The 14,499-nt window shown below is 49.0% G+C and overlaps 1 protein-coding gene across 1 annotated transcript; it reads right to left on the bottom strand.

Annotated features, from left to right (window-relative positions):
* Nucleotides 1–1,326: 1,326 nt before the first annotated feature.
* Nucleotides 1,327–14,057, bottom strand: Ccdc92b (coiled-coil domain containing 92B). Its single transcript, XM_026388874.2, has 3 exons — nucleotides 13,913–14,057; nucleotides 9,490–9,537; nucleotides 1,327–4,920 (listed from the first exon to the last, which is right to left on the bottom strand). The coding sequence occupies exons 1-3, from the start codon at nucleotides 14,040–14,042 to the stop codon at nucleotides 4,307–4,309; spliced, it is 792 nt and encodes a 263-aa protein (XP_026244659.2). The 5' UTR covers nucleotides 14,043–14,057; the 3' UTR covers nucleotides 1,327–4,306.
* Between the last annotated feature and the right edge of the window lie 442 nt (nucleotides 14,058–14,499).

Below are 14,499 nucleotides of genomic sequence, written 5' to 3'. Positions count from 1 at the left end.
ATAACTGGATCCAGGAGACTCTTCATCTCTTCTGGTTCTGCTTCTTTTCTGATAGTTTCATACTCTGGCAGCCTTATCTCTTATAGTAGCAAATGAACTGCCAGACCGCCAAACAGATCATCTGCCATTTAAGCCACCTGACCCGGCTGTCCTTGTCAACAGTCCTATTTTGTTCACTGCTATAACCTTAGCACCTAACACAGAGTGTTCAATGAGTGGCTTTAATAAAAGTCCTATTATTGATTCTCATTGGCTCAGATTGAATTATGTACCCATCTTTAAACCAAACAACATGACCTACCTTGCCATGGGGCGGGGGGTCATCCCCCCAAAAAACATGGAGATGGGAAGAATGCTGTTCCTCAAAAGGAAAAGATGGGTCCTATTATCAGGATCCCTTGTATCTTTGGGATGTGAAGCTACTGCTTTTTTCTCCTAGACTCATCCACAACGTAGACCTAGATTGAAAGTGTTTTGGTTTCAATTCTTGTGGGTGCTGGGTAAGCTGAGTTCCTAAGCCTTCAGTCTTAAGATAACTCTCATTAACAGAGAATAAGAAAGGACTCACTTCTGTGATGTTGGGTTTTTTTACAGTTGCATCAAATGGGAGCAGGGAAGCTGTGGCACATGCTTGTAATCCCCACTACTTGGGAGGCTGAGGCAGGAGGATTGCAAATTCAAAGCAAACCTCAGCAATTTAGGCTCTGAGCAATTTAGCAAGACCCTGTCGCAAAATAAAAAGGACTGGGGATGAAGCTCAGTGGTTAAGTGCCCCTGGGTATAATCCCCAATTCCAAAAAATAAAATAAAATAAAAATGAAAAGGGCTGGGGAGGTAAGTCAGTGGTAGACTGCCCTTGGGTTTAATCCTTAGTACTGGGGAAAAGTAAATAAGTGAATAAATAAATAAATGCACAGATAGAGGCAGGGAACCCTCACAGCCAAAGATGCCCAAAACTCATGATTCCTTTTAGGCAGAACAATGGATAATTCCACGCATGGGATCCTACCAATCTATCCCTCCCCAGCCTAGACAGGAGCCTCTGATCTAAGACTGCTTTCGTTCATTGTTCATTGGCATGGGTTACATGGCAGCAATAGGCTGGGGGTCAGCACATCTCAGAGAACACCTTATGCTTTATCTGAGGTATATCTGCTGAGGGAACCCTTGAGACTCAGCTTGCTCACTCTACCTGCTGACTCCCAAGCCACTTTCTACCTCTTTTCCCCAAACTTGCAGGAACAGAGATGGGGTAGCAGGCAGTGCCCTAGGAAAAGAGCTGACTTGCTTGTTTTTCAAATATTTTATTAAGAATAAGGCATATGACAGTCACCCCTTAAAGCACAGGGCTCTATTTCTGTGGGTGAGTGAATACACTCTGAAAAGCATTGGGTTAAAAAGCGCAGCCAACAGAGAATTCGGAGCAGGATCCCTCTGCCCTGCATGTCCTCCTTTCAAGGCTGACATATCAGTGAGAGGGCATTTAGGGGTCCCCCGGGCTCTGCAAGTGAGGAGATACTGCTCCACACCCTCTGGCCTCCTTCTCCACTAGGTAGGGCTCTATACTGCCCTGAACTGGTCCCACAAAGTGCAGGTCATGATGGAAGGGTTACAGGGTCATGGGTATAGAGCCTCATACAACTTTGCCCACTGTGCCCTGGCTAGCTTCCTGAACACTGGGGGGCTTCCATCTACCTGCAGCTCTCCTTTCTGGGACTTTCTATACTTGGGATGTGGTGGGATCCCTGCCTAGGGACTCTGAGTGTCCATGTCAACACTCCCCTCCTTCCACCAGTGGGGTGCATGTAATAGAGAAGAGAGACGAAAAACATTCCTTTCCCTTCTCAGTCACCCAAATATTCCAAGAGCTAGGCCTGGTGGGTCCCTCAAACCAGGACCAGGAAGGGGAGGAAGTGGAAGCTGAGGGCAGGGCCCCAATCAGGCCCTGAGGCTGCAGGTAGGTGGAAGGAAGTCTCTATTCCTTTATTTCCAGATGAGAGTAGGGGAAGGGCTATTTCTGTTAAAACTGGAACCCTGTGTCTGCCTTAGGCCTCCCGCCACTCTTCCTCCCCGAGATAAGGGTTGCCTTATTTCCTTTCCCAGCCACCCCCAAACACATCAGCTGCAGGTCAGCCACCCCAGCACTCTCTTTCATCTGGGGACTCTCCAAGCACTACCCAAACAATTAAGTATCATTATCTGGTTGCTGGAGGAGGGACAGGGTTTGGACAGTGCTGATAGGGTCTCTTGGGGAGAGGCAGGCAGGCCACTGAGGATTCCTGGGGCTGGGTATGGTGGGTGCCCTAGCCAGACACTCCAGGTACTGAGGAAGAAAAAAGAAGAGAGCTATTGCTACAGAGCTTGAGGGAGGCCAGGTGGCACAGCTATGGCTTTTAGTGGATGGGTGGGTGGTGGATAAAGGACTTTGCCATCTCTGCAGAAGAATCAACATAACAAAGTCACCCTGTTCACCCCAAAGGTATGGTTGTGGGAGATGAAGGTCAATGTGGGTTCCTCTGGAAGAGAACTTTCCTCTTCCCATAATCCTCCAGGCACCTTCAAGAGAGGGGAGTGAGCCCTCTCCCCCACAGGTTCTGCTAGGGAGGGCAGCAGAATGGGGCACAGTGAATCGTACACTCTTGAGGAGAGGCAGTTGCCTGGGCACAGCCACAGGGGCTAGTGGGGTAGAGGCAAGGCAATGAGAGAAAGGTTCCCAGACTGCCACCTCTGCTGCCTTACTCCCAGGAGCTGGACAGCCCAGACTAGGCCTGGTTATTGCTTGGTGGATTCATCAATCCTGGATAGGGTCAGCTGGGAGGGGGCAGCATGTTTGACCAGGCCTGAAGTGTGCTCACTGGGTTCTGCTTCTTACCAAATTCTCCCTCCCTCTAACAGAGCAAAAGAGGATATGACTGGGGATTCCCCACTTCTCCCTGGGGGCCTTAATGGGAGAAGAGTTTTTCACCTATAGAGATTGATTCTGCTCTCCTCCCAACCCCTGGGTGATACGCAGAATGTGTGTCTTCAAGCCAGGGTCAGAACCTGCCAGGGACCAGTGTCTGAGTGAGGGAAAGGCGTTCTCCCTTGGCAGCCCCTGGAAGAACTCACAGGCACTTAGGACTCGATGTAGGACCAACCCAAGAGGGATGGTGACGGAGCTTTGGGGGTTTGTGTTTCTAGGCTGGGCTGGGCTGGGGGCAATGAGCTGGACTGAAACTGTATTTCCTGCCTTTGGTAGTGGGGGTTGGGTAGCTGGGAGAGTGGGAGAGGGGAGGAATCCTGCTTTCTATTTACCATTTCCCCACCAAGACAGAGGGTCATAGGGGCATCCCACCACTCTCAGGCTTAGAGGCATCCCTGGAGGGGGACATTTCCCCCTTGCAAACCCAAACTTCTATCAATAACTTCTACTTCCAAGAAGCCAGGCCCTCTTTCCTGCCTCTGGGTGCAACCAGCTGCTTAGAAGCTGGGCAAGGTTAGCACCAATAACAGGACTAGGGAAACTCCCAGAACAGGCTCCTGAGGGGGAGCAGCAGTCTTTGCCCTGTCCCAGGGCGCTTCCCCAGTACAGCTCCAATCCCTACATATCTGCCTGGCAGACCCGAGAAGAACTGAGCTGGAATAGCTCCAGCCCCGTTCCTGCCACCATTCCATAACTCTTCTAAGGGTCTATGGCGTGCTGCTCTCCGGAAGTTCAACTTCCATCAGGCAGCACTTTCCTCACCAGGGTTTCTGGGAGGATGCAAATTCTAAAGTGTTCCGGTGCTCTCACCTGCAAGGACATATCAATGGGGGAGGGGTAACGGGAGGTTTCCGAGTGAAGAGGCCGGTTCTTAGCCTCTTTGGCCTCTCCTCGGGAGCAAGGTTTGGCAGGGCTGGGGGAGGCAGGGCAGGGAAGCTGGAAGGTCTAGGGGTGCCAAGTGCACTCTGCATTTCCTTCTGTAGGCCAACCCAGCCTTTACCCTCCCCACAAAGATTGTCAGCTTTCCCGGGCGTGTCCCCCGCCCCTCCCCTCCCAGTGGCAGGGTGGGGACCAGATCTGGATTGGTACGAGTCCTTCTCCACAAAAAAAGGTGCAATCGCTCAGCCCCGCAGAGGAACTCCCTCGCGCGAGGGGAGAGCTCGAAGCTTCAGAAACGCCGGGAAATACAAAAGGCGGGGCGGTTTGAGGGGGTGGGGAAGCTGGGGCCGCCTTCCCCTGCTCCCTGGAGCCGGGGCGACTGCCCTTGGCCCTCGGGACCTGCCAGCGGGACTGGGCTGCGTCCCTAGCCAGGCCGTGAGGGCCTTTCCCCCGCCAGCCCCAAGCCTACTCCGGGGCCCCGGGCGCGCTGGATGCTGCGGGCGGGCTCTGGCAGGGCCTGGGTTGCTGGCCACCTTGGTCTGGAGGCTCCTGTGGCTCCTGTGGCTCCTGTGGCGGCGGCTGGCGTGGGCCGCGGGCGCCGGGCCGCGGGGGCCTCCGGGCGTAGAGGAAGAGCGCGGGGTCTGGCATGGGGTCGACGTCGTCCAGGGGTCCAGCCGCGCGGTCCCAGGAGGCCCAGTCCCGGCTGGGGCCCTTGGTGGCGGCCTCGGGCGGGCGGCGGGCCCTTTGAGCGCGCCGGCGGGGCCGGGGTTCCGCAGCAGCGCCGGGGCCCGGGCGCGGGGCCTGTAGTCTCTGGCGCGCGGCGTGCAGCTGGCAGGAGAGGTAGGCGGCCGCTTCAGTGTGCTTCTGCAGCTCGGTGCCCAGCACCGTGGCGCGGTGGCTGCGGCGACGCAGCTCCTCCAGGAAGCGGCGCTCCTCCGCGCGCAGGCTGCACCGCAGCGCCGACACCAGAACCTCGCGCTGCGCCACCTCCCGCCGCAGCTCTGCGTTGGCGGCGGTCCGTGCAGCCAGCTGCGACTCCAGCGCGCGGCACTTGCTCTCCAGCTCCCTGGACGCCTCCTCTGGGAAGAAGAGATAGAAGAGAGCGGTGACGGTGTCCGCCTGGCGTGGGGCAGAATCCCCACAGCTCAGCGGCCAGTGTAACAAAGCTTTAGTCCGCCCCACCTACGCGGCCTGTGGTGCGCTCTTTCCCTCCCCACGAATCAGCCTCAGTGGCCTGCCTTTTTCTTTCTCAGGATCCTTGCACATATCCTGGCTTTTCCTTGTAATTTTTCCCGGGTTCTTTTTTTTGGGGGGGGTGCTGGGGATTGAACCCATGGTCTTGTGCATGTGAGGCAGGTGAAGGACCTTAAGGCCCCAGGCCCAGCCTTTTTCTTTCTCAGGATCCTTGCACATATCCTGGCTTTTCCTTGTAATTTTTCCCGGGTTCTTTTTTTTTTGGGTGCTGGGGATTGAACCCATGGTCTTGTGCATGTGAGGCAAGCACTCTACCAACTAAGCTATATCCCTAGCCCTTTCCGGGTTCATTTTAAATGTGAAACTCTTCCTGACTATTTAGTCCTTCCAAAAGTAATTTGTTGAGCTGTCTATATGCACTGTATTAGGCATTGAGGATATGGTGGATAATAAAATGGGTCTCAAGAAATTTACAGTGCAATGGAAGAGATATAGTAAATAATAAATGAGGTCACACTGTGACATGCTCCAAAAAGAAGCAAATCAATCAATGCTCTAACAGAAGGATGTGACCTAATCAGAGGTGGCTTCCTGGCAGAAGAGGCTTGGCTTAGAATCTGAACGATGAATACCTCTTCCCCTGGAGAAGTGCTCCAGAAGAGGGAACATCTTGTTCAAAAGCCCCATGGAAGAAAGACGTGGCAAGAGCAAGGGGCTGGAAGAGTTGGGAGTATTCACAGGAAGGGAGAAATCGGTGTCCTTGTTTCCTTTGTAGAGATTTATCATGTTGTTTTTTGTTTGTTTGTTTGTTTTTTTAAGCCAGGCACCTATAATCTCAGCTTCTGGGGAGGCTAAAGCAGGAGAATCACAAGTTCCAGACTAGCTTGGGCAATTTGGCAAGACCCTGTCTCAATAAAACAAACAAACAAATAAATACCTCTGGGGATGTAGCTCAGTAGAGTACCCCTGGGTTCAATCCTCAGGTTTTGTTTACTTGGGTATTGTTTGCTTTTGCCCCTGCAGCAGGTTTCAGCCCTGAACATAACATTGTAACACTCAGAGAGCTTTTAAAAAAATACCACTTTCTTGGGCTGGAGTTGTGGCTCAGTGGCTGAGCAGTTGCCTCAAACATGTGAGGCACTGAGTTTGATCCTCAGCACCACACAAAAATATAAATAAACAATAACAAAAAAATACCACTTCCTGAGCTGGAGTTCTAGCTCAGTAGTAGAATGCTTGCCTAGCATGTGTGAAGCACAGGGTTGGATTCTCAGTACCGCATATAAATAAATAAAGATCCTTTGACAACTTAAAAAGAAAAAATACTTCCTGGGCCCTACCAAGGCCTATTTGAATCACAATCTCTTGGATTGGACCTGGAAGTGATAGTGCTTTGGTTTTCACAGGTGAATCTCATGAACAGCTAGAATTGAAGACCCCAGCCTCCTGGATCATGAACTCCATCCTGGGAGACTGTATCCTGGGACTTGGCACATGTGAGTCAATGTTGAGATCTGAGCAGCAGAAAGAGGAAAGGGAACAGTGGGCTGGGTATGGTGGTGCTGGCCTATAATTCCAGCTACTCCCAGGAGAGAGGCAAAGCTGGAGGATTGCAAGTTGGAGGAGAACCTCAGCAACTTAGGGAGACCCTGTTTCAAAAATAAACAGTAAGAAGGAAAAAAGGTAGGGATGAGGATGGAGCCCAATGTTCTCCTGGGTTCAATCCCTAGAGAAGGATAGGAGGAGAAGGAAGAAGTAAAAGGGAACCCTAGGACATGAAAATCACCAAGTTATAGGACAAAGAAAGAGTTCTCAAGCTCATTGAGAGAGAAGAATAAAACAAAAGACCTCAGGACATTGGGATAGTGACTTGAGCTCCTGACCCCAAAAACCTTTTCAAAGGAAAGACAGTAGGGGTGAAAGCTGCTTGTCACTGATCTGTCCATCTTTTTTTTTTTTTTTGTATGTGTGTGTGGGGTGTCTAAGGACCTAAGGACCAAGGGTTGCCCAGGGCTGCCATCTAAGGAAGTGAGCAGAATGAGAAGAAATATTTAAGTGATCCCAGCTAATCTTTATATATACAAAGCAATTTGCAGGACTCCTAGCATTTTAGCTTAAACTTCTAGCTGTCCTTGTCTTCAATTCTTGGTCATGTAGCTCTTAATCTATAAGCAACTCAGCAATATGGCAGTTTGTCCTTAAGAACTCTTCTGGCCAAGAGTAACTAGTTTTGGATTTATTTTTAGCTAAGTTCTTAGAGTCCCTCCAAGCCAGGTAACATGTCTTGCACTTCACAGACAAAGGATAACACCCAGTCCTAGTTCTTAGAGATCCTATAATCTGAGGATTAAAATCCTATAATCTGGTGATTAAGATTAAGGCAATCTTCCTCCTGCCACATTTAATTTTTTTTAATATTTATTTTTTAGTTGTAGTTGGACACAACACCTTTATTTCACTTATTTATTTATTTTTATGTGGTGCTGAGGATGGAACCCAGGTCTCGCACTTGTGAGGCGAGTGCTCTACCGCTGAGCTATAGCCCCAGTCCCACATTTAATTTTTTTAAAATTATAGTTAAAGCAAAATAAAAATTACCATCTTAACCATTTCTTTCTTTTTTTCTTTTATTTATTTATTTTTTTGTACCAGGGATTGAACCCATGGGTGCTTAACTACTGAGCCACATTCCTGGCCCTTTTTTGTATTTTATTTAGAGACAGGGTCTCACTGAGTTGCTCAGGGCCTCCCTAAATTGCTGAGGCTGGCTTTGACCTCAAGATCCTCCTGCCTCAGCCTCCCAAACTGCTGGGATTATAGGTGTGCACCACTGTGTCCATCCCCATCTTAACTATTCTTAAGTTCAGTAGTATTACATATATTCACGTTGTACAACAGATTTCTAGAACTTTCTTTTCTTTTAATTATTTATTTGTTTATTTTAATGCCATGCTAAGGCTCAAACCCAGTGCCTCACACATGCTAGGCAAGCGTTTTATCACTGAGCTCTAGCCCCAGCTCCAGCCCCTTTTTTTCTTTTTTAATGACAGCATCTCCCTATGTTGCCCAGGTTGGCCTTGAACTGTTGGGCTCAAGTGATCCTCCTGCCTCAGTCTCCTGAGTAGTTGGGACCACACAGAGAAATACCTGGCTACCCCAGATATCTAGAATTTTTTTTTTCTTCTTTGGTTCTGGGGCACTTTACCACTAAGCCATATCCCCAGCCTTTTAAAATATTTTATTTAGAGACAGGGTCTCGTTAAATTGCTTAGGGCCTCACTAAATTGTTCTGAACTCACAATCCTCCTGCCTCAGCCTCCCGAGCATCTGGAATTACAGGCATGTGTCACTGTGCCTGGCTCCAGTTCTTTTTATTTTTTATTTTGAGACAGGGTCTCACTATGTTGCCTAGGTTGGCCTCCAACTTTTGGTCCTCTTGCCTTAGCCTCCTGACATTACAGGTGTATGCTTCTGTATCTGGCTCTTCTGCCCTCTCTTTACCCCTCACACTTGGGATTAATCACAGGGGCATCCTACCACTGAGCTACATCCCCAGCCCTTTTTACTTTAATTTTTAAAAATTAATTAGTTAATTAAATTAATTTTTGTGGTACTAGGGATTGACTCCAGGAATGCTTTACCACTGAGCTACATTCCTATTCCTTTTACTTATTTATTTTGAGACAGGGTCTCACTAAGTTGCCCAGGCTGGCCTCACATTTGGGATATTCCTGCCTCAGGACAGGATCCCAAATGTGAGGCCAGCCTGGGCAATTTAGTGTCTGGGATTACAGGTGTGTAACACTGTGCTCAGTTTTCTCTGGAGCTTTTTCATCTTTCAAAACTGGAACTCTTGTGCTCATTGAACACTATCTCCCCACCCAACTCCCATATTATAAGTAAAATAATGCTTTGGGAAAAAAATGTCCTGATGCAATTGCTACAGTAGCACTAAGTTATGCTTTTGTGAAGTGGAAGATTTGCTAATGTGTGTGTGGGTGCATCTCTTTTGTTTTCATCTAGACTAAGTGCCTCAAAGCCAAGGACTCCATACTACTATTGTGTTACATTTTGACACTCAGCATCTGGTGGGGTGTGGACATTTACTGTAGATCACTTGTACAGGATGGGAAGAACTGGGGAGCTGGGTCCCAGAAACGTGGAATTAAAACCACCCACAGAGCCACCTCCTTTCTGCTTTCCTTTTCTTACTTTGGACAGAGACATGGATACAGGGTGCTTCATATGGATTGCAGGTTGTTTACTGTACAAGGTCACTCTCTGAATGGGCAGGCAGGGCTGACATGCTGTCTTGGTGAGGATGTCACCAATATGAGGAGGTTGCTGTCCCTATGTTCAGGCTGGAATGGAGAGATATAGGTCCTACTAAGGGTTGGAGGGAACTTGACCTGCTGGGTCCCATGACACTTCACCACCAGTGGTTCTTCTCTTACCTTGCTGGTGAGATTGGGCTTCTCTCATTTCCAGGTCATGGGTCAGTTCTGGGGGAGAAAAAAGAAAAAGCCGATTTGTGTGTATGTAGAGATGTGGGGGGAGGTATAGATATCAGGGAATCATAGTTCAGTAAAGTGGCAGTAAGGATGCCTAGAACCATCTAAACCATCCCCTACACCTATTTTGCTGCAGCTCAGCAAGGGGAAGAACCATGCCCAGGGCACAGTCTGAGCTTGGCAGGCTCAACTCCAGTTCAGGCTTTGTGCCTTGGTTGGGGAATTAGCTCAATCTTTGTGGGACAGAGGAGCCTGGCTTGTTTGGGGACTTGGGAAGTATCTGCCCCTGCCTAGGGCTGATATGCCAACTGAATAGCTGATCTGGAGGATTCTTACTGTTCAGGGCTTTGATTCATTAGTGTTTCTCTGACGGTATCCAGAGCCTCTTAGGGGCACTGGAAAGGGGCAGTAGCTATTTATCAATCTGGACCATGTGTTTTACTATTTCCACAGCCAGTACTGCTGTGCCTTTGTTATTGTCTGAAGATCAGCTCAGCTCCTTCCCATGGCCCCATTCTGCCATAATCCACAGGGAGGGGCCAGGAGCTTCAAGGAGGACAGTGCCACCTAGTGATGGAGCTGCATGGAGTTTGGCTTAGCGTTGAGCGGGTGGGACCCAGTAGGGTGCTGCATGGGAAAAGCCGCCCAAGGGCACTGGTGCTGCAACAGTTTCCTCTTGCGCCTTGGTGGCCCTACTTTCACCCTTTCCATCTTTTCTTGTCCTCCCAGTTCCTGTTCTTTCTTTCTTTCTTTCTTCCTTTCATTTTTTTCTTTTACTTATTATTATTATTATTATTTTTTGCTGGGCTGGGGATGAACCCAGGGTCTCGGGCATGTTAGGCAAACACACTACCACTAAGCTACACCCCAACCCTAAGTCCCCATTCTTTAGTGCCCAAAGTGGCCCATTTCTCAGCCCAACTGAGCTTGATATCATTTATCAGCCCCATCTATTTCTTCTATCACCATCAGAACGCAAGAACTGGGAAGAGGGGCTGTGGGGGTAGCTCAGTGGTGGAACACATGCTTAGCATGTCCAAGGTCCCGAGCTGGATCCTGGGCATCAGTGGAGAAAACTAGTCAGAAGGGAGCCAGAAGCCACAGAGGCCTGTGTAGGAGGAGACCCACTTAGGATCACCTGTGTGTACCTGCAGGAACAAAGTGTAGAGCCCAAAGGAGGAAGGTGTGAACCTGGGGGTGGGGAAAGGTAGCATATCTCTGGGACCACCATCCAGCAGTACCTACAAAGACTGGCCCAGGGCCTCTCTGCCTGCTCTGCCTCACTGCCCTCAGGGGGCTCTTCTAGAGACCAGGGGCTTTGCTGGAGAAGCCTTCTCTGGAGAGACCACTTGTTGCCAGGAGACAGAACCCAGGGTACCTGGGCCTTTGCTGTGACCGGAGCCTGAACCTCTTCCCTGGGGACCCCGTGAGGACTCTGAGGCCTCTACCCTTGCAGGGTTCTTGGGACCAATTGGCCTCTCCTCGAAACTTTGCAATGTAGCTCAAGGGACCATGGACTAGGTTAGGAACTTAGCTCAAGAGACCTTGGCTTTGCCACTACCTCCCTATGGGCTGGTTTCTCTTCAGCCTTTCACCATGGGACTGGAGGATGGGGAGAGAGAATCCCAGCTGGGCTGCACTCCTCCATCTGGCAAATGTTCCTTCCCATCTTTTGACCAGAGTCCTCATGGTTCAGATGAGCATGCTGTGAGGTCAGATACACTGTGACTTTGGGCCAGTAATAGCACCATTCTGAGCCTCTGTTCATCTGGAATATGGGGACAAAACAGCACTTCTAAGGGGCTGGGTGCCAGAAGGAAGTGAGGGAAAATAAACAGAGGGCTTGGTCCAGGGCTGAGTTAGTGCTGAGTGCACAGTAGGCGATAGGCAGCTCTTGTCATCTTTCAGGCTGCACAGCCAGCCCAGAACACACCCACCACCTTCTCAAGCACCTTTGTCCCGAGTCTTCAGCCAGCCTAGGTTTCCAGAAGCTCTCCTGGCTTCTCTCCTTTCCTATCCCCTTCCTAGCCTCTGCGATGCTCTTCAACACCACCCCATCTTTTCCTTTGTTCTTCCCCCTTCTCATCAGCCCTTCCTCCTGGAGGGAGGGCCTTATTCAGTCATTTCAGCCCCCACGGTGGCTGTTCCAGCCCAGTCCAGAGTTATTTTTATCTTCTTAATCAATAATCAAGAGTCTGTCGATCCATGCCCATTTAAGAAGGGTAGTGAGGGCAAAGGGCTCTCTGTGCCTGCCTGTGATACTTTCTTGGGATCCAGCCTGTGTCAGGAGCCAGGGGATCCAAGTTCTCGGAATTAGGGCAAAACAAGAAGAAATTCGAGGAAGTGCTGTAAGGTCTTAGGATTACTATTTTCCTCTAAGGCTGTTATTTCAATGCCAAAGTTTCACTGGGCAGGGATGAGTTCTCATGGACCATTCCTGCACTTAGGATGGTCTCTGCTGCCATCTGGTCTTTGGGGGGAGATTGCAGGAAGCCTGCTTTGGAGTTTGGCAGCTTGACCTGTATGTGGACCAGGAGAAGAATGTGGTGGTTGAGAGTCAGGACTAACTACTGCTTGTGCCACAGTGTGAGAAGCCAGGTGGGTCCCTCAAGCTCTCTAGGCCTGTTTCCCCCTGCAGAGGGGACCCTCCCATGGACAGAGGCTGCAAGAGAGGTAGAGGAGTGAGTATCTTGGAGGTAGAGAATGTCCAGAAAGCTGAAGAGGCACATAGGACTAGGCGTCCTGGTTCTGCCCTTAACATAGTGTATGAGTCTCTCTCTGTACCTCAGTTTACCCATTTATGCAATAAACAAATTGGGTCCTCCCAGCTGAGACATTCTGTAGCCAATGGTTCAAAGCTTGTACTCAGGGAGCCTAAACCTGTGTGAGCATTTGGGCCAAAGGCAAGGCTCTGAGAGGCTCAGGCAGCTGAGGCTGCAGGTTCAAGAGTAGAAGCCAGCCTGGGATTTTGTTCTGTCCTTTGCCTCTCTTCACCATACTCACAAATCCAATCAGGTGCCAAGCCCTTTCCTTCAACCTGCCTTTCACTGGCCTTCCCTTTTCCATCCCTCTTCATTCTCTCTTCTGGACCATCTCATTAGCTCTTCCATAAGTCTCCTGATCTCCCTCTCTCACAATTCATCTTCCATGAAACTGCCAGATTGAGTTTCTTAAGGCAGCATAATACTGATGGAGCTCAAAAACCTTCAGTGGCTCCCCACTATCTCTAAGTGGACAGGCCAAACTCCTTAGCTATCCTGGTATTTGTTACGGTCTTCCACAATCTACCTCCAGCTGGATTTCTCACCAGCCTCCTCTCAGATCAATTTTATCCTGTCAAACAGAACTTTTCATGAGCATTGATCTCTTACCTTTTGGCCTTTGCTATGCTGTTGCCTCCATTTGGAAGGTTTTTTTCCTCTTCCTTTCCTTATAATATCTTTTTTTTTCTTTTTGTGGTGGTGGGGATCAAACCCAGGGCCTTGTGCATGCACAGCAAGCACTGTACCTGCTGAGCTATAACACCAGCCCTCCTTATAATATCTTACCATGTCTATTTATTAGTCAGCTTTCAAGGAGTTGAAGTGCTTCCTCCTCTGGGGGGCCTTGGTTTCCTCCTTTATCACTTGCTCCAGGTTGACTATGACCTTGTCTGTGAACAACCTTCCCACCTTCACATATGCATATATATATATATATATATATATATATATATATATATGAATATATATGAATTATATATATGAATTATATATGAATATATATATATATATATATATATATATATATATATACACACACAATACTTTATGTTTATTTTTCAGTTCTGGGGATTGAACACAAAGCCTTGCGCATACTAAACATGCCCTCTACCACTGAGCCATATCCCCAGACTTCTTCTCTATATTTTTTTATTTTTAAATTTTTTAAGTTGTTCTTGGACATATTTTTATATGGTGCTGAGGATCGAACCCAGTGCCTTCCACATGCTACACAAGCGCTCTAGCATGAGCCACAACCACAGCCCTCTTCTACATCTTAGTATCACCGTTGGTATGTGTCTCCCCAGTTAGACTCGTGGTTTCTTCAGGGCTTGAGGTGCTTAGTGAACAGTGACTCAAAGAAAGACAGGAATCTGTAGGAACTTGTTTCCATGTTCCCCCATCTACAACCTCACCAGAGCCCTCAACCCCAAAGCTCTTATTCTACCTTCCCAAGTCTCAGTTTCCTCATCCAGAAAAGGAAGTGACAGGATTAATGTGAGACTCACAGGGGCTCATGGTGGCCACCCTATCAAAGACAACAGTAATGATGATAACACTGACCCTTCCTCACCCAGCCAGCCAGCCGGCCCTCTTGGCCTCACCTGAGCAGCGTTTCTGCAGCCTCAGAATTTCCAGGTGCAGGTCTCGAAGTAGTGCCATCTGTTCCTTTTTCAGGAAGCTGATGTGTCGCTGCACGCTCTGAATCTGATGCTCCAGGGACATGGTATCCATGGTAACCCAGGCCAAGGCCCCACCTGGGGAGGACCACAAAGTGAACACACATCTTTTGAGCCCATCTGTCCTGCCACACTGTCAGATCCCTCGTGGTCACCTCTACTCTGGAGTCTTCTTGTCATTGGGTAGACAGTTCTGCTACCACTGTCATTTCTCCTCTATTGACTCACTCAAGCTTCATGAACAGTGGGTAAGTTGTCAAGGAAGTAAAATTATTCCCATTTAAGAAATGAAGAAGCCGAGCATGGTGGCGCTCACCTGGAATCCCAGCAATTTGAGAGGCTGAGACAGGAGGATCGTGAATTCAAACTCAGGCTCAGCAACTCAGCGAGGCCCTAAGCAACTCAGCGAAACCCTCTCTCTAATAAAAAATAAAAAAGGGCTTGGGCTGGGGCTCAGTGGTTAAGTGCCCTTGGGTTCAATCTGTAGTATCAAAAAAAAAAAATGCATTAAG

The sequence above is a fragment of the Urocitellus parryii genome, chromosome 7, assembly GCF_045843805.1.
Source record: "Urocitellus parryii isolate mUroPar1 chromosome 7, mUroPar1.hap1, whole genome shotgun sequence".
NCBI classification, from domain to species: Eukaryota; Metazoa; Chordata; class Mammalia; order Rodentia; family Sciuridae; genus Urocitellus; species Urocitellus parryii.
The sequence above is the reverse complement of the archived record's forward strand: the minus strand, read 5'-3'. Positions and strand labels throughout refer to the sequence as shown.

Coding starts and splice junctions, on each gene's coding strand:
- Ccdc92b (XM_026388874.2), bottom strand. CDS start 14,042: ATGGATACCATGTCCCTGGAGCATCAGATTCAGAGCGTGCAGCGACAC. Junction 9,538..13,912: donor GCTGCAGAAACGCTGCTCAG/GTGAGGCCAAGA, acceptor TTTCTCCCCCAG/AACTGACCCATGACCTGGAA. Junction 4,921..9,489: donor AGCCCAATCTCACCAGCAAG/GTAAGAGAAGAA, acceptor TCTTCTTCCCAG/AGGAGGCGTCCAGGGAGCTG.